Source organism: Oryctolagus cuniculus, chromosome 5 (genome assembly GCF_964237555.1).
Source record: "Oryctolagus cuniculus chromosome 5, mOryCun1.1, whole genome shotgun sequence".
Lineage (NCBI taxonomy): Eukaryota > Metazoa > Chordata > Mammalia > Lagomorpha > Leporidae > Oryctolagus > Oryctolagus cuniculus.
In genome coordinates, this window is record NC_091436.1 from 82,676,004 (window position 1) to 82,701,019 (window position 25,016).

Consider the following 25,016-nt stretch of genomic DNA (forward strand, 5'->3'; position numbering starts at 1 on the left):
ACTCATTTTTTCTTTTAAAAGCAGAATGTGAATGCCTAAAACTAATTTTTTTTTCTTTTTTTTTTTTTTTTTTACAGGCAGAGTGGACAGTGAGACAGACAGACAGAAAGGTCTTCCTTTGCCATTGGTTTACCCTCCAATGGCCGCCGCGGCTGGTGTGCTGCGGCCGGTGCACTGCGCTGATCCAATGGCAGGAGCCAGGTACTTATCCTGGTCTCCCATGGGGTGCAGGGCCCAAGTATTTGGGCCATCCTCCACTGCACTCCCTGGCTACAGCAGACAGCTGGCCTGGAAGAGGGGCAACCAGAACAGAATCCAGCGTCCCAACCGGGACTAGAACCCAGTGTGCCGGCGCCACAAGGTGGAGGATTAGCCTAGTGAGCCGCGGCGCCGGCCCCTAAAATTAATTTCAATGGTCTTTGATCTTAAAAAGTGTTCAGAAGGTGTGAAAAGTGAGAAGTTTTGTCATTTAGATAATCACCAACAAACTGTTCAGGGTTTATTTCATTTAAATAGTATCACCTACTTTACCATTTGACGATGGATTCTGAACAATAAAAATATATCTGAAAGCAAGTAAACAGTACTGAACAATAAAAATGTATCTGAAAGCAAGTAAACAGCAATTGAAACAATCTGTCCCACAGTTCCCTTTTGTATATAGAATTAAGAAGTACTTAAATTGAGAGAGAAGGCTCAAGTACACTTCTAGGTATCAACTAAATCTGGATGTTATTTTCTATGTTATCAAAAAAGAAAGAGGTTGTGGCATACAGGTTAAGCCACTCCTTATGTTGCTGGTATCCCACATTGCAGTGCTGGTTTGAGTCCCAGCTACTCTACTTCCAATCTAGTTTCCAGCTAATATGCCTGGGAAGGCAATGGAAGATGGCCCAAGTATGCAGGTCTCTGCCACTCACAGGGGAGACCAGGATGGAATTCCTGGTTCCTGGTTTCAAAGTGGCTGTTGTGGCCAACAGGGAAGCGAACCAGTGGATGGAACATCCCCTCTATAGCATCCTTGCTCTCTTCTGCTCTGCCTTTCAAACAAATAATTTCTTTTTAAAAAGAGCACCCATTTATCTTAGGTATTTTTTATTTTCACAAAAAGATGATTTATAGATTATAATTACCTTTATGACTGTTATTACACAATGGAACTCGAGAGGGGCTTTCCATTCTAAGAACTTTTGCTATAGGTCTCACTGGACTATTCAGAGGACTGATGGCTTCTGGAATAGGTCTCAGATGATTGAAGTCAATGCTCAAAACGGAGTTCTCATCATCATGATATATTGAATTTGTTTCACCAATTTCCACTTTCTGGTCCATTAATTCAGTCTGCTGAAGTGAAGGTTCTAGAGTCTCTTTAGGTAAGCAAGACTCCAAATGACAAGACTTACTTTCAGTCAGTGGTGTATCGTCTACAAGAGAAGGCTCAAATTTTGAGTTACCATGTTCTGAAAGGATTATTGGCAAAATGCTAGCTTCTTCAATTGAAGGCTGCAAAATGCTTTCACTGTTTTCAGTCACTTTTGTTACAAGAGTCAACTTCATTTCCACATCTTCAGAAACACCACTAGAATTTAAATTATCATTTTTTTTGGTATCCAATTCCATGCTAAAGTTTTGAGAAGCATCAGTTTGTAATACATCCATTACCACAGAGGCTGCTGCTCTTGTTTGTTCCATTTCTCTTGATGGGAACAAGGAATCTGTTTTTTCCATTTCTACAGCTGCTGAGGATGTCTCTGTACCAGTAGGCAATTCAAAATGCATAGTACTCTCAACAGATTTAACTAACAAACTATTATCTTCTTCCATTTGGCTTCCTGAAACATCGATCTTAGATTCAGATGCCGCTGGGAGAACATCCTTTGGTTTCAACAACTTTGATTTGGTTTCCTCTGTGACATGTTCACTGACAGAATTAACACACAACACTGTTTTAGCATGCACTGAGGATTCCAAATCACATACATTATTGGACTTGGGAGAATCAGTTATTTTATGTTGATTATCCTGAGAAATAGGCTGCTTTTTAGCAGGGGAAAGAGTTAAGTTCAATTTTTCCATAAAACTTAACTTTAAGTCTTTGCTTTTTGTGTCACTTGGACCACTCTCAGCTTTCACTGCAGTTTTCTTATCTACTTCAGAAACTTCATTATCAGAGGCTTCACATTTGTCATTTTTTGGCTCGTTTTGTCTCTTTAAATCAGTAGTGGTTTTCTTGGCTTCTTTATTAATTTTCTGCAAATATTCTACAGGTAATTTTTTTTCAGTTTTCATATGCCTATTTTCTTCTTTGCTTTCTCGTTCTCTTTTCCTCTTATCTTCAGTTCTGTGCCTTTCTGCTTTTAATGGTGTATTTTCCCATTGGTGCCCAGCATCTACTTCTTTAGAGTCAATACGTTTGTGAGTTCTACTTGAAAGAGAAGATGAAGATCTTCCATCTTGAAAACTATGATTGCTTACAATCCTGTCTCTCTTACAATCTTCCCTTCCTCTTCTCTCTTCTAGATGGTGTTTATCTAAATTATGAGATTTCTTGAAGTGATTCAGTGATTCTCGCTCAGATCTTCTCCAGGGATCCTGGTCCTTCACTACTGATTTAGGTTTCTGATCAGCTTTTCTTTCCTCTTTGTCCTGTGATTTAAGTTCCTTTCTATTTATATTTTGTGATCTCTCATTTTGTCTTTCCAGTTTTTTGTCATTTTGAGATTCTACTCGAGTATGTGACCTTTCTCGCAAAGTTTCTTTATCCCAAGAATAGCTGCTACGTTCACTTTTATAATCCAAATCTGTGTTACTTTTAAACTTTGAACTTCTGCTTTCAGCCTTTGGTTCACCTTTACCATGTTTCTCAGGACGTCCTTGTAGTCTTTGATTACCCTCTATGTTTCTTGGTTCACTATCACCACAGCTAATACTCGAGTCCTTTCGTATTCGATCAGTTCCTTTGCTGTGCTGGCTATGTTTAGTATCTTTTCTTCCTCTTCTATTATCCTCATTTGAGCTACCTTCACCACCCTGATAATGGGGGCGTGACCAAATGCCATTGGTGCAATGCTTCTCCAGAGATGTAGGCAAATAAGTGTTCTTTTTATCAGAATGTGGTTTTCCTTCTTTTTCTAGATTTGGCAGTGAAGCACTATGATGTACATCTTTATAAACATCACTTTTAGTTCTGTGATCAGTCTTTGAACAATCATCCAAATGAGGAGACTTAGATTTAAGATCTTTTGCTTTAATTGCATCTGATGAAGTCCTTGCAGATTTATGATTATTTCGAAAATGTGGGAATTCAGACAATCTATTGACGAACAGAAAGTAAGAAACACAGCTAAGTTAACTGGTATTTAATAATATTCCAAATTCTGTTCATATGTGACATACTTTTAAAACATAGGTACCTATGCTCTGGAAAAATAAATTTTACTTGGCAATGAAGAATAAGTGGTGATACTAACTTCTAACTAAAGAATGCTCTCGGCCGGCGCCGCGGCTCACTAGGCTAATCCTCCGCCTAGCGGCGCCGGCACACCGGGTTCTAGTCCCGGTCGGGGCGCCGGATTCTGTCCCGGCTGCTCCTCTTCCAGGCCAGCCCTCTGCTGTGGCCAGGGAGTGCAGTGGAGGATGGCCCAGGTGCTTGGGCCCTGCACCCCATGGGAGACCAGGAAAAGCACCTGGCTCCTGGCTCCTGCCATCGGATCAGCGCGGTGCGCCGGCCGCAGCGCGCCGGCCGCGGCGGCCATTGGAGGGTGAACCAACGGCAAAAGAAGACCTTTCTCTCTGTCTCTCTCTCACTGTCCACTCTGCCTGTCAAAAAAAAAAAAAAAAAAAAAAAAAAAAGAATGCTCTCTTACTTGCTTTGCTCAAAGAAGTCTTGAAGACCTATCAGATTTATCCCAGAAAGTGCCTTTTACTTCTTTACCACAGGTACACAACTTCCAAACTAACTAAAGCTCTCGTCCTGTACAACAAATTACATTATTTTCTTTCCCACATTCACTCTACCCCAAATGAAACAAAAGGAAAGTGAAATCTTGCTGAAAAACAAACATGATCAAAGTAGAACTCTGGGTAATTTCCTATCCTAATTTTCTATTTCACATAAACCCCACGGTAAGCCAAAGCATCAATAGCCATCTTAAGGTGGGTTACACTATACAAAAATAAAAAGGAATATAGAATTCTTTTTTCTACAAGAATGGAATATATTCATTTTTGTTTTTTTTAAAGCCTAGGTCTTAAGGTGTTCAGAAAAACTGTATTTTTGTGGGTCCCCCCCCCTCTTTTCATGTATTTGAAAGGTAGAAAAGCATAGGGCCATGAGGATCTCCCATGCATTGGTTCACTCTCAAAATGCCCATAACAGCTGGGCTAGCTTGGAGCCTGGAACTCATTCAGGGTCTCCCACATGGGTGGCAGAGACACAAGCAGCTGAACCATCATCTGTTGCCTCTCAGGGTGCACATTAGCAGGAAACTGGATCAAGGGGTGCCAAATTGGAATAGTGATTCCAATATTTGATGTGGGTATCCCAAGTAGAGATTTAACCACTTTGCCAAACATCTCCACCAAACTGGTAGTTTTTTTGGCAATAAAATATACATAGCTCACTTTAACGGTGTAGAAGTTCATTTTCCTAATCTTAAGTAAATTCAAATTCCTTGAATTTCCACAAACCCTCATATTTCTAATCTATTATATTAGTACAAAAACCAAAACTTAAAAACAGAAATAAAGGTGGTGAATTTTTGGTATAAAACAAAAGAGGGAATCTGGTGTTAGGACATAGCAGCTTAAGCCATGCCTGCAGAACCCGCATCCTATACGGGTGCTGGTTCAAGTCCTGGTTGTTTTTCTGATCCAGCTCCCTACTAACCGGCCTGGGAAAGCAAACGAGTATTGCCCAAGAGCTTAGACCCTGCACCCATGGGGAAGATCTGAAGAAGCTCCTGGCTTTGGCCTGGTCCAACCCTGGTGGTTGTGGCTACTTGGTAAGTGAACCAGCAGACAGAAGACCTCTATCTCTGTCTCTCATTGTCTCTTACTCAGCCTTTCAAATAAATAAAATAAATCTTAAAAAAAAAAAAAAAAAAAGACTTAGAAAATTAGAAGACATACAACCTAAGGCAATGTAAGCATTACATGGATCCTATTAAGAGCTAAATTGTGGGGCCAGAGTTGTGGCATAGCAGTTTAAGCTGCTTTCTGTGATGCAAGCATCCTATTTGAGTGCCAGTTCAAGACCCAGCTGCTCCACTTCTGATCCAGCTCCCTTCTAGTGCGCCTGGGAAAGCAGCAGAAGATGGCTCAAGTGCTTGGGCCCCTGTACCCACATGAGAGACCAGGAAGAAGCTTCTGGCCCAGCCCTGGCCATTGCAGTCATTTGGGGAGTGAGCCAGCTGATGGAAGATCTCCCCCCACCCCCGCCTTTCAAATAAATAAATCTTAAAAAAAAAAAAAGTTACATTATCTCCCACCCCCTTCCACCTCTACCCACAAATTCCTAAGTTAAAGTTCTAACACATAGTACTTCAGAATTATGACCTTATTTGGAAACGGATTTTAGAGAAAATCAAGTCAACTAAGATCATTAGGGTAGAACCAAATCCAATGACTGTGTCCGAATTTCTTCTTTCATATCAGAAACAGACACAGGAAGAAGACAACTATCTATAAGCTGAGAAAACAAAGGCCTAGAACATATTGTTCCCTCAGAATCTTTAAACAAAACCAATTTTCTCAGTATCTTAATTTTGGACTTTCTAGCCTCCAGAACTGTGAAACAATAAATTTCTGTTTAAGCCAGAGGTATGTGGAACTTCTGTTATGATAGCCCTAAGAAGCTAACACAAATTGTGACATGGCAGTTAGCAGACACCTTTGAAACAACTGGGAAAACGTGAATGTAAAAAAAAAAACCTAACTATAAAAGAAGAATCCCTGATAAATCACATTTTGCTAAAATTAAGAACTTTTGGGTGGGGGCCAGCACTGTGGCGCAGAGGGTTAACGCCCTGGCCTGAAGCGCTGGCATCCCATATGAGCACTGGTTCTAGTCCCGCCTGCTCCTCTTCTGATCCAGCTCTCTGCTATGGCCTGGGAAAGCATTAGAAGATGGCCCAAGTCCTTGGGCCCCTGCACCCACGTGGGAGACCCGGAAGAAGCTCTGGCTCCTGGTTTCAGATCGGCTTAGTTCCGGACACTGCATCCACCTAGGGAGTGAACCAGCGGGTGGAAGACCTTTCTCTCTGTCTCTACCTCTCTCTGTAACTCTGTCTTTCAAATAAATAAAATAAATCTTAAAAAAAAAGAACTTCTGGGGCCAGTGTTATGGTACAGCAGGTTAAGCTGCCGCCTGTGATGCCTGATGCTGCATCCCATGTTGGCACAGGTTCCAGTATTGGCTGTTCAGCTTCTGATTCAGTCTCTGCTAATGTGCCTGGGAAAGCAGAAGAAGACAGCCCAGGTCTTCAGACCCCTGCACCCACATGGGAGATCCAGAAGCTCCTCACTCTTGGCTTTGGCCTAGCCCGGCCTTGGCCATTACGGCCATTTGGTGAGTGAACCAGCAGATGGAAGTTCTCTATCTTTCCCTCTAACTCTGCCTTTCAAACAAATTGATCTTTAAATATATGTGTGTGTATTTCAAATTTTCTATTCATTAAATACTAAATTTCAACCAAATGATAAACATATACCATTACAAATACTAGCTATAGTTCACAAAAATAATGTGAATATTTGACAGAATATTTTTAAGGTAAGGTATTACCACATCAAACAATCTAATATGTAACTTCATATTAGATTTATTTATTCACCCAGTTTTTTTCCCCCGTACAAACATCATGCTCCTCTCTGAGGAGACTCAAATATGTAAATATAAAATTGTCCTGAGCCAGCGCCATGGCTCAATAGGCTAACCCTCCGCCTTGTGGCACCAGCACACCAGGTTCTAGTTCCGGTCCGGGCGCCGGATTCTGTCCTGGTTGCCCCTCTTCCAGGCCAGCTCTCTGCTGTGGCCCGGGAGTGCAGTGGAGGATGACCCAAATACTTGGGCCCTGCACCCACATGGGAGACCAGGATAAGTACCTGGCTCCTGGCTTCGGATCAGCGCGATGCGCCGGCCGCAGTGCGCCAGCCGCGGCAGCCATTGGAGGGTGAACCAACGGCAAAAAGGAAGACCTTTCTCTCTGTCTCTCTCTCTCACTGTCCACTCTGCTTGTCAAAAATAAATAAACTGTCCTGACAATTCAGGAACCAATCTCATATTAGTTGCACTAGGTGAAATGATTTAGGTTAATAAGCACACATGGCTATCTTTTGTTTTCTCATTATTATTTTCAAAAGGCATAAAGAATATTACTCTATAATACCAAATTGTGTAAACCATGGGATTTTTGTCACTCATTTTACTTCATTTATCATCTATCATGTGTCAGGCACTATGCTAGATGTTTGCAAAAATGATTAGAAAGCAGACATGGTCCATATTCCATGAAGCTTATAGTTTGTGTGTGTGTGTGTGTGTGTGTTGTGTTTTGTTTTTTTTTTTACAGGCAGAGTGGACAGTGAGAGAGACAGACAGAAAGGTCTTCCTTTTCCATTGGTTCACCCCCCAATGGCCACCATAGCCGGCGCGCTGCAGCCAGCATACCACGCTGAACCGAAGCCATGAGCCAGGTGCTTCTCCTGGTCTCCCATGCGGGTGCGGGGCCCAAGGACTTGGGTCATCCTCCACTGCACTCCCGGGCCACAGCAGAGAGCTGGACTGGAAGAGGAGCAACCAGGACAGAATCCGGCACCCCGATCGGGACTAGAACCCGGGGTGCCGGCACCGCAGGCCGAGGATTAACCTAGTGAGCCGTGGCGCCAGCCCATGAAGCTTATAGTTTAACGGAAGAGAAAAGATACTCATCAAGTAACTATGTTTGTGATCTGAAAAACTGCAAGTGTACATAAAACTATAAAAGACAATTTTGACTTTGTTAAAGAGAATAGGCAAATATTCCCTGTGACAATGTTTTGAACAAAGACTGGAGAATGAGTAGATAAGGATCTAGCAGGTGGAAAGGAGCAATAAAGGCCGTGGAAAATATTTCGAATACACAGCTCATGTACACCCAAGAGACTGAAAGAATGCCAGAGCTAGGACAAAGTTATGATATTTAAGGCAAAGGTAAACAATGAAGGTAGTCTTGAGAAGTAATTTGGATCTTAGGGGCCAAGTTAAGAATTAGTCTTTTATCTTAAGAACAAGGAAGACATGGATGTGTTTTAATTTTTAAAAAGGAGGATATGAGGCAGGCTAGTCCTGCTAATGTGCACCCCAGGAGGCAGCAAGTAACAGAACAAGTACTTAGATCCCTGCCACCCACATGTGAGATCAGGACTGATTCTCAACTCCCAAGTGTATTATGGTCCAGCCCTAGCTACCGTGGGCATTTGAGGAGTAAACCACTTTCTTAAATGGATAAATAAAGATGGGTATGTGTGTTGGTGAGGGCCAGGGGTAACTTTGGGGACAATGAGATGTCCAGATTTGTATGCTTCAGAACGTGTCCTGTGGCTGTAATAGAAAGGGACAAACCAGAGGCTACAGAGCATGGATTGCAACACAAAGACTACTGCCAATTCAGGAGAGTAGATGGGCAATAATAAAAGTAGAAGTAATAGTTTCAGAGATCAAAAAGACATAAAAATCAACACGACATGAAAATGAATTGGATGTGAGGGATGATACTGAAACTCAAGCACCAGTGAGAACTCCTAGGTAGGATGACTCTGTCTCAGTTTGCCAAGCAATCCAAATGTAATTATTGATAGCACTCCTTCCCACTCACAGAAGTATCCTGGTTTGGATGATAAATTAAATGGTCACTTCCCAAGTCTCTAGCTTGCATTAACTGAATAAATGACAGGACAATCCACTGAGCTAGAGAACAACAGAAAAGTATTGATGATAAATTTATTTTTGAATGAAACAGTTGTGAAAAACCTTTGAAACCATCTATGTACAGATAAGAAATGGTTACCTATATATAAATAGAACTGATCTAACATGGGTGAGATAACCTAAGAATACTGATGTAGAAAGTAAAAGAAATAGGTTTAAGCTCTGAGGAACTTGAACTTTTAACAGCTAAGTACAGAAAAATAAATCTCAGGCAGAAAACTAAAAACCATTAAATCACGAAAGCCAAAGAGAGAGGTAACTTTAAGAAGGAGTCAACTGTGCCGAGCACTGTGTGAAAGGACAAATTATACTATGAGACACAACTATTCGATGGACTTAGTGGCAGTCACTGTGAGCCAAAATGACAACTGCTATGGTAGATCAACACAGGCATAAGTCAAATTAACTTGAGTGAGCAAAAAGAGAAGAAATGGAAACAGCAAGCAACTTTAGACAATTTTTCAGAGGTTTGGCTATGGAGGGAAGGAGAGACAGAAACTTCTCTGAAGTAGAATACTATCCCCAAATAAAAAAGCAAAATTGAGAGAACATTCACTTAAGAGGAAAAAGAATGTACACCTGAGAGATGGTTTAAGGGCTATTTATTAACAGGGTGTGGGCACAGATGCCATCTTGATATTGTGATAACTTGGGGGACCTAAAAGAACCCAAGACATAATATACACCATCATCTTCTCGGGGACAAAGAATACCAGAGCAAGATCCCAGTGTTTTAGAAAACTGAATATATTCAGAAAGGTATGTGGTGGTGTTCTATTAATAATCACAAGTTATTATGATAATATATCAATATAACATTAGTCATTACTCACATTAAAGCCTAAATATTTAAAAAATACATGACTCTCATCTTTCCACTAAAAGCTAAAAATATCTCACATATCAATACAAATTTAATTTTGACAGATTTATACCCCTCAGTTATACCTTTGGTGAAGATTACTTATTTCTTCATCTTTACGGTTTATTTCCACCCTGGCAGTTTTGATAAGTGCTGAGATATTCTTCTTAAGAGACTGGTTTTCATTTTTTAAGCTGAAATTCTAAAATACCATAACATATATATCAATAAAGGACATGTCTTCAGGATCAACACTACAACTTACATTATCTAATAATTAGTGAATGCTAGCTACATGATAGGCATCACAAATGTGCTTTATGTCATTCTAAAAAAAGCCCTGAGAGCTCGGTGTTGTGATGCAGGCAAGTCATGTGAGTGCCAGTTTGAGTCCTGGCTGCTCCACTTCTAATTGGGCTCCCTGCTAATGTGCAGGCTGTTGTGGCCATTGGGTAGTATACTAGCAGATGGAAGATTTCTCTTTTTCTGTCTCTCGCTCTCTTCCTGTAACTCTGCCTTTCAAATAAATCTTACAAAAAAGAAAAAAAGACCTATGAGAAGCACAATTATCGCCATTGTACAGATAGGGAAGCTGAGACTAAGAGAGGATAACAGGCACTAGAAAAAGCTCACCTAAAGAACAACCACTTAAAACCAGGGATCACAATGAAAAATGAAATAAAAAGCAGAAAACAATATTCTGTTTGGTCATTATCCTGAAAATTGAAAATAACAAGTTTATTTATCAACTTATGTTGAATTTGTAGTAATTAATTTTCACATAAGCAAAGAAGGAATGAAGAGTTGACCTTCTTTCAGAAGGGGAAAAGAAATACTTTATCCCTGCCTAAATCAGAATAGAACATGATAGTCCTGATTTTATTTTATTTTTTTTTTATTTGAAAGGCAGAGAAAATGAGATTTTCCATCTGCTGATTCACTTTCTTTTTTTTTTTTTTTTTTTTTTTTTTTTGACAGGCAGAGTGGACAGTGAGAGAGAGAGACAGAGAGAAAGGTCTTCCTTTTGCCATTGGTTCACCCTCCAATGGCTACCGCGGCCGGCGCGCTGCGGCCGGCGCACCGCGCTGATCCGGTGGCAGGAGCCAGGAGCCAGGTGCTTTTCCTGGTCTCCCATGGGGTGCAGGGCCCAAGCACCTGGGCCATCCTCCACTGCACTCCCGGGCCACAGCAGAGAGCTGGCCTGGAAGAGGGGCAACCGGGACAGAATCCGGCGCCCCAACCGGAACTAGAACCCGGTGTGCCAGCGCCGCTAGGCGGAGGATTAGCCTAGTGAGCCGCGGCGCCGGCCTGCTGATTCACTTTCTAAGAACAGCTGGGACTGGGACATGCCGAAGCCAGGAGCCAGCAACTCCATCCAGGTCTCCCTCATGGGTGGCAGGAACTGAAGTACTTGAGCCATCATCCCCTGCCTCCCAGGGTGCACATTAACAGGAAGGTGGATCAGAACCAAGGTGGGACTCAAGCCTAGGCACTCAGATATGGGATGTGTGCATCACAAGAGGCTGCTTAACCAGCTTTGCCACAACATCTACCCTGACAGTTGATTTCTGCCACATATTCTAGCAAAAACTGTGGAGGCATCACCATTCTTCCACATTTGCTCCTCAAAACCATTGCCTCTTGAATCACCCATCATTAACCCTACTAATTTTCTATTATTTAACGATTAACTGATTTAACAGCTCTTTCATTATCATTTAACAAATCAAGCAATTTTCCTATATCAATTTCATCGACTCAAGGAATAATGCATATTTTGTCAGATTTGCTAATTCATTTAATACTAAGAAAAAAGCTTCCTTATATCCTTATAAACTGCCAACAGTTTCACATTTTACATTACATATTACATATTAATTACATATTACATTACATTACATATTAATGACAATTATTTTTAAAGTTGATTTTAAAAAGTTAACAGGGCAAAAGAAAAAAGTCATAGTTCTACCTGTGTCTGTATTTCCTTAAACTTTTTCATTAGCTCTTTCATCTGTTGCTGACATTTTCCATATTCTACCTGTAACTGTAAAATATAAAAAGGATTAATTTCAGCATTATTTTAAAGTATTTTTTAACTTAAATGACATTTTGCATTTCAAAGTATTTTAAGTTTTGTAAATAAATCCACTAAGAAGGACAGATGAAGTATACTTCTACTAAGAGGTATTTAGTAAGATTACTGGTTTTTAAAGTAGGGCCTACCAATAACACATTTTTTTAGTTTTACATTCAGCGTCCAAACCTGATAATTCACGTATGGTAAGGAAGAACTCTGTCTCATTTAAATCTCAGGACATTTTGTGAAACATACAATAAAATTTAGTACTAATTATAAAAAGATAAAATTTTACATTCCACTTGATTGCCTTTTGAGGTTTTACATATTCAGACACTTAAATTTAGTCAAGCAAAACTGTAACTAAATTTAGACAAATTCAGAAAACAGTCATTTAAAAAGCAGGTCTAAAGGCAGAAACTTATTTTCTCAATCTGTGTTTTAGTTCCTAAAGAGTATTTGTTCAATAGTTAGCTGCTGCCTGCTCTTCAGGAGCTACAAGAGTAATTAACTGTCCTTAATAACTGTGGCAATCCATACATCATTATATGTTGCCTCTTTTGCAGTTCCTTCTTCAGTCAGGATCTCTTCATATAAATCCAAGCAATTTCTGGATGGTACACAGGATTTGGAAGCACTGTCTAAAACAAACAAAAAACTCTTATACTGAAGTATTTGTTAAGATTTTGATGTTGTGTCTATCTCATTTTTCTCAACCTCCTACATTTCATTCAAATCTACATTGATATCATAGATGACAGCCAAAGTGTACCTAAAATGGTTGTGTCAACAAATTAAGTGTGATGATTTTATCTGTTCAAAACACTGAGAGAGCTGATTATGGGAAAAGTTTCAAATTTATGTTAAGTCCTTAGACTCTACTCATATCATTTTTACTAATACATTTGAAAATACTTATTATACATAAAAACTGTTCTAACTTCATACGATCTGTGACAAAACAAGTAGTAATATATGTTCAGATGCCAGTGTTGGTTGTATTTCAAGGGTACCAAATATTTTTTGCACCAGATCTAATTACATATGAGAACTAAATGAGTAACAAACCTGTATGCTAATGTGTTTTATTGATCAAACAATTAAGAAAGGTAAGAAAATAATTACTTGAGCTTAATAATTTCAAAGAATGGGCAAAATGTTTAGAAGCTATGAGTTTTATCAGCATTTAGTAACAACAAAACAAAAACAAATGGACTAAACAAAAATGAAATTATTTTGATCAAATTCACATACCAGAAACAGCACTGTCCAACCCAGCATATATGTCCAATGAGCCTTCATCATTATTTTTAAGAGGAGAAGCTGCAAAAAAAGCAAAGACTCATTAAAATTGACTTTATGAAATCAGGTTTTCCAACTTGATTCAGTTTTACCTGCCAAAAAAGAAACAAACTTTTCCACATACTTACAAACAGGAAGATGTTGGTACAAAGATTTATGACTTCACCACTGGCATCCTCTTCTGATGCCAGTGTTGCAGTGTTGAAAAAGCTCCTGGCTCCTGGTTTAGGTCAGCTCAGCTCAGCTCAGCTCCAGCCACTGCAGCCATTTGTGGAGTGAATCAATGGATGAATGCCTTATTTCTCTCTGCCTCTCTGTAATTCTGACTTTCAAATAAATAAATAAATCTTAAAAACAAAGAAAGATTTATTTGAAAGGCAGAGTTAGAGAGAAGGAGAGAAGAGAAAGAGAAAAAAAAGAGAGAGCAATCCTTCATCCAATAGTTCACTCTCCAAACAGCCGCAATGGCCAGGGCTAGGTCAGCCAGAAGTCAGGAGCTTGGAACTCCATCCAGGTCTCCAATGTGGATGGCAGGGGCCCAATCATTTGGGCCATCTTCCACTGTTTTCCCAGCACATTACCAGGGAACTGGAGAGAAGTGGAGCAGCCAGCACTCATATGGGATGCCTACATCACAGGTGGCAACTTAATCCACTGTGCCACATAAATCAAATTTTTTTAAAACAATATTTATGTGACAGGCACAGAGACTGAAAGAGAAAGAGACAGATAGATCCAATCTGCTGGTTCACTCCCCAAAGACCCACAATGGCCAGGACTGGGCCAAAGCTGGGAGCCAGAATGCAATCCAGGTCTCCCACATGGGTGGCAGGAACCCAATTACTTGGGTCATCACCACTACCTACAGTGTCTATACTAGCAGTAAGCGGGAATTAGGAGCTTGAGGCAGGAATCAAACCTGAGCACTTTTTGTAATTTAAAGTGAATTTAGAAAGAAAATTTAAAGTAATACTTACCAGAAAAGGCATCAAATAAACTGGTTCCATCACCATTGTCATCATCTGCTGCCATGATTCTATTTCCTTTTGACAGTCGCCATCTAAGGTATTAAATATAAAATATAAAATGTTTGTTAAAATTAACCTCACAATTCAGAGAATAAACTTAGATTAAAGTTAAAAAGCAACTTTCAAATTTGGACACACTGAATAAGTTCACTCTGTATCATCCTTAAAAGCGAACTGATAATATTACAAGTCTAATATTTTCTAGAAGTCAAAACTATAAAGCAAAATTTAAACCTTATAATATCAGTAAGTCATTTAGAAGGAAAATGATGCTACTGGGCTGGCTCTGTATTATAACAGGTTAAGCTGCTTCCTGTAACACTGGCACTCCGTTTGGGTGCCTGTTCGAGTCCCGGCTATTCCACTTCTAATCCGACTCCCTGCTAATGTGCCTGAGAAAGCAGTGGAAGACAAGAGCTGGCACTGTGGCGCACCAGGTAAAGCCACTGCCTGCAGTGCCAGCATCCTACATGGGCGCCAGTTCATATCCCGGCTGCTCCACTTCCGATCCAGCTCTCTGCTATGGCCTGGGAAATCAGTAGAAGATGGCCCAAGTCCTTGGGCCCCTGCACCTATGTGGGAAACCCGGAAGAAGCTCCTTGCTTTGGATCAGCGCAGCTGCAGCCATTGCAGCCAACTGGGGAGTGAACTAGCAGATGGAAGATTTCTCTCTCTATCTCTCTCTCTGCCTCTCCTTCTCTCTGTAACTCTTTCAGATAAATAAATCTTTAAAAACAAAACAAAACACAACAGTGGAAGATGGCCTAAGTATTTAGGCCCCCACACCTATGTGGGAGACCTAGATGAAGTTCTTGGCTCCTGGCTTCCGCCTGGCCAAGCCTGGGCTATTGCTGCCATTCGGTGGTGAACCAGTGGATATAAGATCTCTGTCTCTCCCTCTTTCACTCTGTAACTCTGCCTTCAAATAAATAAATCTTAAAAAAAGAAAATGATGTAATATTATAAAACAGACCAAAATACAGATTAACTTCTGCACTAAAATAAAAACTAACACTACTACCACCAAATAATATTAATAACAAATACTCATACAAATAAATCAGAGCTAACAAATGGACAAAAGACAGATGATTCATTTAAAAACTTTTAGAACTAAAATATGTCTCATTTCACTAATAACTAAGGAAAAGCAAATTGAAACAATGGGGCAACATACTGTATAGAAAAGCAATGGTGTAGGGGCCAGCATTATGGCAGAGCAGGTAAAGCTGCCACCCTGCAACTCCAGCAGCCCTTGTGGGTGCTGGTTTGAGTCCCAGCTACTCCACTTCTGATCCAGCTTCCTGCTAGTGCGCCTGGGAAAGCAATGGCAGATGGCCCAAATTGTCGGGCCCCTGCACCCACTTGGGAGAGCCAGAGGAAGCTCCTGGCTCCTGGCTTCGGTCTGGCCCAGGCCTGGCCCTTGTGGCCATTTGGGAAGTGAACCAGCAGATGGAAGATTTCCTTCCTTCTATGGCTTCCTCTCTCTATATAACTCTGTTTTTCAAATAAATAAAATAAATATTAAAAAAAAAAAAACAACAAACAACAACCGCACTACAAAAAAGAAAAAAGAAAAGCAATGGTGTAGCCCTTGCCTACTTATCTTAAGAAAGGTCTGCTTTCAAAGGCCCTTGGTTGGCATCTTGGGATTTGGACGTTAGGAGGGCTCTCACAATTCCTAAAACTAATACAAAAGTGACATACTGGGGCCAGCGCTGCAGCACTGGCATCCATATGGACACTAGTTCAAGTCCTGGCTGCTCCACTTCCAATCTAGCTCTCTGCTAATATGCCTGAGAAAGCAGAAGATGGCCCAATTACTTGGGCCCCTGTACCCATATGGGAGACCCAGATGAAACTCCTGGCTCCTGGTTTGGCCTGGCCCAGCTACAGCCATTGCAGCCATTTGGGGAGTGAACCAGCGGATGGAAGACCTCTCTCTCTCTCTTGCCTCTCTATAACTCTTGCAATCCAAACCAGGAGCTAGGAGCTTCTTCTGGGTCTCCCACATGGGTGCAGGGGTCCAAGCACCTGGGCCATCTTCTGCTTTCCCAGGTCATAAGCAGAGAGCTGGATCAGAAGCGGAGCAGCCGGGACTGCAACTGGCACTCATATGGGATGCCGGCACTGCAGGCAGCTCCCATGGTTTACTGTTAATTGGATCTCCTTGGCCCTCACTCAAAGGCTACTTTGTCTCTTTACCATTAAAAACTCACATCTAAAGCATTTCACAGAGCTAAGATTACTACAATTCAATAGCACTAACTAGTTATAAATGCCTTTTGGGCACCTATAAAAATGTATTTAATACTTTCCGACAGTTCTGAATTCCTAGACATCAGTATCTTATTTTCTGTAACTGCACTAGCAGTTTGTATTAAATTGTTGATAGGCTAAAAGAAGAAGAAAGTAACAGATTAAGAGCAAGGACTACCACAAAATGTAGGAGTACTAGATCAGATTTGTAGACTTCCCTGCTGCCCCCTCACAGTGGAAATCAGGAACTGCTTGCATTAAAATACTAACCGAAAGTTAGCAGTAAGATGCTGAAGTTAATAAGGACATTCCTAGTAAGTCCAAGACAAAAAGACAACATCTTTCTATCGTCATCTGTTTACTTCCTGGTAACTTTTTTTTTTTTTTTTTAAGATTTATCCTTTTATTTCAAAGGCAGAGTGACACAGAGAGAGAGAAACACAAAGAAAGAGATCTTGCACCCACTGGTTCACTTTCCAAATTGACACAACAGCTAGAGATGGTCAGAACTAGGAGCCCAGAACTCCATCCAGGTCTCCCACGTGGAGGACAGGTTCCAAGTACTTGGGCCATCCTGCACCACTTTCCCAGACACACTAGGAAGAAGCTGGATTGGAAGCGGAATGGCAGGGACTTAAATCTGCTTTCTGACATGCAATGCCAGCATCAAAAGCAGTGGCTTAACCCACTGTGCCATAATGCCCCTCCCCCATCTCTACCTTTTTTTTTTTTTAAGATTTTTTTTTTTTTTTTAATCAGAAAGGCAGAGTGACAGAGAGGGTGACAAAGAGATCTTCCATTCACCATCCACTCCCCAAATAGCAGCCAAGATGGACTGAGTCAGGCTGAAGCCAGAAGGCAAGAATTCCATCCAGGCCTCCCATGTGGGTAGCGAGTACCCAAGTACGTGGGTCATCTTCTGCTGCTTTCCCAGGTGCAATAGCATGGAGCTGGACTGGAGGCGGAGCAGCTGGGACTTGAACAACCATTCCCATGTGAGATGCAGAAGCTGCAAGCAGCAGCTTAACACAGTACCGCTTAACATCAGTCCCTTGATTATCACTCTTCTAAATTTTAGCCATTGTAGTAAGTGACGAGATCTCAGCATGGTTTGAATGTTGTGCTTCCCTAATTTTCAGTGTTGAGCTTCTTTTCATGTATACAATCATCATTGTATATCTTTTAAAAATACATTCTGGGGCTGGTATTGTGGCACAGAGGGTTAAACTGCACTGCCTGCATCCCATATCATAGTGCCAGTTTGAGTCCAGCTAGTCAGTCTGGTCCAGCCCTGAGTATGAATCAGCAAATGGAAGATCTCTATCTCTGTCATCCTCTTTCATACTAAAAAAAAAAAAGGGTGGGGGGGATCTGAATTTCAGAAGTATAACTCTATTTAAGAGGATGGAAAATATTAGTTGCAAGGGTGATAAAAAAAAAAAAAAGGCTATTAAAACAATGCAAGACTGCGATCGGCGCTGTGGCATAGCAGGTTAAGGCCCTGGTCTGCAGTGCTGGCATCTCATACGAGCGCTGGTTTGAGACCCAGCTGCTCCACTTCCAATGCAGCTCTCTGCTATGGCCTAGGAAAGCAGTAGAAGATGGCCCAAGTCCTTGGACCCCTGCTCCTGAGTGGGAGACCCAGAAGAAGCTCCTGGCTCCCATCTCTGTTCTGTTCACCACTGTATCTCAAGTAGAGAGTCTTGTAGGTTGGTAAGTAATAGAATATTTTGGGGGCTGGTGTTGTGGGGTTGTGCGTGAAGCTGCTACCTGCAACACTGACATCCCATATGGGTGCCAGCTCAGGTTCTAGCTGTTCCACTTCTGATCCAACTCCCTGCTAATGTGCCTAGGAAAGTAGCAGACGATGGCCCAACTACTTGGGCCCTGTACCCTCTTAAGAATCCCAAAAGGAGCTCCTGGCTTTGGACCAGCACGGCTCTGGCAATTGCAGCCATTTGGAGAGTTAACCAATGCATGGAAGATCTCTCTCTATATAACTGCCTTTCAATTAAATGAATCTTTAAAACAGGGCAATTGCAGCCATTTGGAGAGTTAACCAATGCATGGAAGATCTCTCTATATATAACTCTGCCTTTCAATTAAATGAATCTTTAAAACAAAGTGCTTGGGCCAGCGCTGTGGCGTAGTGGGTAAAGCCACCACCTGCAGCCAACAATCCATACAAGCACCGGTTTGAGACCTGGCTGCTCCACTTCCAATCCAGCTCTCTGCTATGGCCTAGGAAAGCAGTACAAGATGGCCCAAGTGCTTGGGCCCCTGCAGCCACCGGGGAGACCGGGATGAAGTTCCTGGCTCCTGGCTTCGGATCAGCACAGCTCCAGCCATTGTAGCCATTTGGGGAGTGAACCAGTGGATTGAAGACTTCTCTCTCTGCCCCAACCTCTCTGTAACTCAGTCTTTCAAATAAATAAATAAATCTTAAAAAAAAAAAAAAAAAAAGTGTTTGGCCTAGCAGATAAGACACAGGTTGGTACACCATCTTCCCATATCAGAATGCATAGATTCAAGTTCCAGTTCCCAATTCCAGCTTTCTGCTAATGCAGACCCTAGGTCCCCCAACAATACACAAGACTTGGATTGCAACTTAGCAGTGAACCAGCTGAACCATTGGATAAAACTTCTCTGTCTCTCACTCTTTCTGCCTCTTAAGTAAAAAAAAAAAAAAAAAAAAAAATCTTCCACCTGCGGCGCCGGCACCCCGGGGTTCTAGTCCTTGTTGGGCTGCCAGGTACTAGTCCCAGTTGCTCCTCTTCCAGTCCAGCTCTCTGCTGTGGCTCGGGAGTACAGTGGAGGATGGCCCAAGTGCTTGGGCCCTGCACCCACATGGAAGACCAGGAGAAGCACCTGGCTCCTGGCTTCGGATCAGCGCAGTGCGCTGGCCGCGGCAGCCATTGGAGGGTGAACCAACGGCAAAAAAAAAAAAAAAAAAAGGAAGACCTTTCTCTCTCTCTCTCACTGTCCACTCTGCCTGTCAAAAAATAAAATAAAATAAAATAAATACTGCATCATGCCCAATAAAGGTATGTATTACATGTTAATCAAAAATTTTTATTTTAACAAAATTTTTATTTACTTGTTTTCATTTTCTTTGAAAAGCAGAGATCTTCCATCTACTGCTTCACTCCCAAAAGCCAGCAACTAAGCTAGGGGTGGGCCAGGCCAATGCCAGGAGCCCAAAACTCAATTCACATCTCCCAAGTGGGTGACCGGGACACAAAGTACGTGAGTCATCATCTGCTGCCACCCAGGGTCCATATTATAAGCAGGAAGTTGGATGGGGAAGTCGAGTAGCAGGGACTAGAACCAGGCATTCTGATACAGGATATAGGTATTCCAAGCAGTGACTTGGCCACTACTGCCACAAGCCCACCAAAACTTGTTTTTAAACAAATGTCTTGAAGCATTATGAAAAATTTGTTTTATGAAAAAAACTATACAAGGATTCCAATTTTTTCTGCACCAAAATAAATTTATCTTTCATTCTATTTTTTTTACTTTTTGCGGTATCTTGATACAGAGAAGGCCCGGAAAAAGACTAGAGGGACAAATAGTAACAAAAGTTACTCGGACTACTCACCATGTGTGAGCCACTGACCTAAACAATACATGAATAACTTACTTTAAATCCTCCCCCAAAGTCCTATGAAATCCCTGTCATTCTTTTTTCCCATTTTGCAGGAAGGGAAAAACTATTAAGAAACCTGCCCAAGGCTAACAGCTAATAAACAGCAGGGTTGGGATTAGATCCCATGTCTGTCTGTAAAGCCACAGGATCAAGAATATGCATTAGAATACTCATTTAAAAAAAATGTGTACAACAGACCATTTCTTATTGTAATACAGCAGGAAATGCTGCAAGACGGTAAAGTGGGGAGAGCAAGGATGGGAGGTGGTATGAGAGGATTCTTGCCTTCAAGACCCCGGTTCCCCTCTAATCAAGAGGCACTGAGACAGGTGTGAGACGGGCCTTGAGAGGCAAAGGCTTGGTGCTGGAGCTGCGAATGGAAAGGCCATAGCAAGAGTCGAAGGTTCAAAGCCAACTTGCTGCCTAAAGTACCCAATCCTTAGACTCAGAATTCTACATTCACACCTGAGTTAAGGCCTACTATGTACCCGGGAGAGTTCTAGGCGCTGAAAGGCTCAAGGCCAACAACTTCTCTGGGCATTAACAGTTTGGGAAACAACCGACATCAATGATCACCTGATAGTCAAGGAAACCTGCCTCTCCAGACAATCTCATCATAACAGCATTCATAAGAGCCCATAAGAGTACATGCCAAGGCCAGGTTGGGGGATGGGCAGGATGAATGGTCGAAAACGCAATTCCTACAGGCGTTCACCCCGAGGCCCCGCCCGGACCCTCCCTCGAGACCACAGAGGGCATCCAGTGCGACTCCAGGGACTGCAGCAGAGGGCGAGGGGAGAACCGTGGCTACCTGTGGCCCCCACACGTCAGGCGCGGCCTTTCCCCCACTGATTTGGTCGCTCCAGGTGGACTCTCTCCGACTCTCGATTTCCCGCAGACCGCTGGCCTCCGTTCGGAACACCACCGCACCACACAGCCTCTTTCCCAGCAGCTCCGCACGGACACAGTGCCCACAACAACTTACCCGCCCCGCGGGGCCCAGGACTGCCCGGGCTTCTTTCTGGACACCGAGGGCTCTCTGACATCTCCACCAATAGCAGAGCGCAGACGGGACGCGGAGGCGGGACGGAGTGTTGCTGACCAATCGCGTCCGACGCAAACCACGTCCCGGCGCACATAACTAGTTCCCGCCTTTGGAAGGGGAAAAAAAATACGGTTGGCGCCAAACTCCTGTAGTCTTCTGCGGGACTTAAAGGAAAGGGGCGGGGCGTGAGGTGGCGAGGACGGCTACGGGGCGGAGATTCTCCACGGAAGGGGCGGGACCTGAGCGGAGGTAGGGGCGGGGTCTGTTAGAAGCTCTTTAATGAAAGGGAAAGTGATCTCTGAGAAGGCTAAATCCTTTAGTACCTCTGGACCTACGCGGGGCGCAGGCTCCGCTGCGTAACGATGAGTGAGCCTCTTGCTTGCTTTCAGATGCTTTCCGGAACGATAGGTGGCCCAACAGTGCCGGGTTTTGGAAGCTTCGAGAAAACCTTCCTAGTGTAGTGGGATGGCAGGAAGCAGACAGGAACCAGAGTGCCTTAGACCTAGCCTCAGGAGCGCCACCTGCGTCATTGCTTTCTGGGAAAGTAAAACAAGGCACCTCCTCTGGCTACTTCATCTAGTCCTCCATTTTGGTCTTAATTGTCATGTCAACTTACTATATGCTTTTTATAAGGTGGATGTCTTGGGACTAGAGTGACGCAGTGGGTTAAGCCACCTCCTGCGATGCCAGCATCCCATAGTAGTTAAGTTGGATTCCCAGCTGCTCCACTTTCCATCCAGCCCCCTGTTAATGCTCCTGGGAAAGCAGCAGAAGACGGCCCATTGGGGAGTGAACCTCTCTGTAACTCTGCCTTTCAAATAAATAAAGTAAATCTTTTTAAAAAATAAAATGTGGCCCGGGCCGGTGCCGTGGCTCACTTGGTTAATCCTTCACCTGCGGTGCTGGCATCCCATATGGGCGCCGGGTTCTAGTCCCAGTTGCTCCTCTTCCAGTCCAGCTCTCTACTGTGGCAGGGGAAGGCAGTGGAGGATGGCCCAAGTGCTTGGGCACTGCACCCCATGGGAGACCAAGGAGGAAGCACCTGGCTCCTGGCTTCGAATCGGCGTAGCTCCGGCCGTAGCGACCATTTGGGGGGTGAACCAACGGAAGGAAGACCTTTCTCTCTCTCTAACTCTACCTGTCAAAAATTTTAAAAAATTTAAAAAAATAAAGTAAATGTGACCTGTGATGTGCAGTATAGGGTAAAGCCTCTGTCTGCAACCCTGGTATCCCATATGGGTGACAGTTTTTGTCCCGGCTGCCCCACTTTCAACCCAGCTCCCTGCTAATTGCCTGGGAAAAGCAGTGGAAGATGGCCCCAGCTTTTGGACCCCTGCCATCCACCCGAGGGAGTGCAAAGAAGTTCCTGGATCCTAGGTTGGGCCTGACCCAGCCCCACCCCCTGTGGCCATTTGGGGAGTGAACCAGCAGATGGAAGATCTCTCTTTTTCTGATTTTCAAATAAATGAATAAATCGTTCAAAAATTAAAATAAATAAATAAAGATAAATGTCTTCTCTTAATTGAAACAACCTTTTATCTGGAAAAAATTTATGTGAAAGACCCAGTGACAGAGCATGAGTGCAAGAGTGTAACCAAACAGGTATCCTCTGAATCACATCGGGCCAAGCCAGGCTGTAGCGAGGAGCCAGGAGCCAGGAACTCCATCCAGGTCTCCCTTGTGGTCAAGAGGGGCCCAAGCACACAAGTCATCTTTACTTGATTTCCCAGTTGTATTAGCAAGGACGGGGATCAGAAGCAGAGCAGCAGGACTGGAACCGGAATGGGACCCCAGAGGCATTGGCTTGACCCACACAATGCTGGCCTGTTAGCACATGTTTTTAAAAACTGGCTTCCCTAGATTTGCCCAGCACAGCTTTGCTTAGGAAGAGAAGTTATCAGACTGCAGTTATTCCAGGTGGAGCTAACTGGGAAGGAGAACGATGTGTGGGGTAAAAAGTGCTTTAAAAAAGCAAACAGTAAATGAGGTGGTGATTACACAATATTATGAGTATCTTAAATGTCACTAAGTTTTTCACTTTCATTTGTTCAATTTTATGTTACTTATCTAAAAAGAAAAAAAAAGAGGAAGACAGGCAATATCTTTCTTTCTCTGCCATGTGAGGATTCAGAAAGAGGACTATTTCCTGTAAACTAGGGCAAGGATCCTCATCAAGCACAGATATATTAGCACCTTAATCTTGGACTTCCCAGCCTCCTGAGCTATGATTTTCTCAGCCTATGGTATTCTGTCCGAGTAGGCCAAACTGACAAAGACATTTATCTTATGGTTGATCCCAATGTTTGATAACAAGACTTGCTCTTTTCTTGCTGTTTTTAAAGAAATATTTAATTATTTAAAAGACAGTTCTGAGAGAGAGAAAGAGATGGGGGGGGTCTTCCATCTGCTGATTCACTCCTCAGATAGCTGCAACAGACAGAACTGCTCTAGGCCAAAGCCAGGAGCCTGGAGCTCCATCCAGATCTGGCATGTTGGTAGCAGGGGCCCAAACACTGGGATTATAATTTGCTGCCTTCTCAGGAGCATTAGCAGGGAGATGAATCAGAAGCAGAACACCTGGGACTTGAACCAGCACCCTGATATGGAATGGCTACATTGCAAGTGGTGGCTTAACCTGGTGAGCAAAAATGTTGGCCTCTCCCACCGATTTTTAGGGGATACCTCCCCAGAGAAATTTAAGCCCAGCTTTCAGGCAGATAAAGGGAGGGCAGAGAACTGTTCCTCCATCTGATTCTCAGTTGCCTATAGCACAAAATAATCCTTGTGCCAAAATGTTGTATTTAAGGTGGTATATTCTAGACTCCTTCAATATATGTGTAATCATATAGATGCAATCTTTTTTAAAAGATTTATTTTATGTATTTGAAAGGCAGATATGTACACACACAGACACACACACATACATACGGAAAGAGGGAGAAAAAAACATTGATTTTCCATTTGCTGGTTCACTCCCCAAATGGCCACAAGGTCAGAGCTGAGCTCAGCCGAAATCAGGAGCCAGGGGCTTCTTCGGAGTCTCCCATGTGGGTACAGGGGCCCAAGTAATTGGGCCATATCCCTTTGCTTTCCCAGGCCCATTAGCAGAGAGCTGGATTGGAAGTGGAGCAGCTGAAACTTGAACCACGCCCTTATGGGATGCTGGCACTACAGGTGCGGCTTTACCCACTATGCCATAGTGCTGGCCTCTCTCTCTCTCTCTCTCTCTCTCTCTGACTCTCCTTCTCTCTGTGTATAACTCTGACTTTCAAATAAATAAATAAAGCTTATTAAAAAAATATTACCAACATTCTTTTTACTTTTTTTAAAGGAGCATCAGAGAGAGAGAGAGAGAGAGAGGTCTTCCATCCGCTGGTTCACTCCCCAGATGGCCGCAAGGGCCAGAGCTGCGCCGATCCGAAGCCAGGAGCCAGGAGCTTCTTCTGGGTCTCCCATGCGGGTGCAGGGACCCAAGCACTTGGGCCATCTTCTACTGCTTTCCCAGGCTATAGCAGAGAGCTGGATCAGAAGTGGAGCAGCCGGGACTCGAACCTGCACCCATATGGGAAACTGGTGCTTCAGGCCAGGGTGTTAACCCTCTGTGCCACAGCGCCAGCCCCACATTCAATTTTCAATACTGCATTAAATATTCCTATTACAAGAGAAGTAAAACAGATACACTCTGATTGTTTTTTTGAGGGGTCCAGTGTTGTGGCATAGCAGGTTCACAGTGCAGTCCCTGCACAAGTGTTTAGGGGGCAAGCACTTAGTATAGTGGTTGAGCCACTGCTGCTTGGGATGTACACATTCCATATCAAAGTGA

The 25,016-nt window shown here is 42.8% G+C and overlaps 1 protein-coding gene across 4 annotated transcripts in view; it reads right to left on the reverse strand.

The window, feature by feature from the left end:
* CASP8AP2 (caspase 8 associated protein 2) overlaps window positions 1-21,554 on the reverse strand; it is a 31,689-nt gene extending 10,135 nt beyond the window's left edge. For 3 of the 4 annotated variants that reach the window (XM_002714583.5, XM_070073777.1, XM_070073778.1), the window contains exons 1-7: window positions 20,960-21,209; window positions 14,190-14,272; window positions 13,165-13,233; window positions 12,451-12,551; window positions 11,803-11,877; window positions 9,917-10,032; window positions 1,134-3,313 (exon numbers count right to left, since the gene is read on the reverse strand). In XM_002714583.5, coding sequence (XP_002714629.2) covers window positions 1,134-3,313; window positions 9,917-10,032; window positions 11,803-11,877; window positions 12,451-12,551; window positions 13,165-13,233; window positions 14,190-14,244 — 2,596 coding nt within the window. In that variant the 5' untranslated portion in view covers window positions 14,245-14,272; window positions 20,960-21,209. Of the gene's footprint in view, window positions 1-1,133; window positions 3,314-9,916; window positions 10,033-11,802; window positions 11,878-12,450; window positions 12,552-13,164; window positions 13,234-14,189; window positions 14,273-20,959 lie in introns of all 4 variants that reach the window. The other variant, XM_070073779.1, reaches the window with a different exon arrangement.
* Between the last annotated feature and the right edge of the window lie 3,462 nt (window positions 21,555-25,016).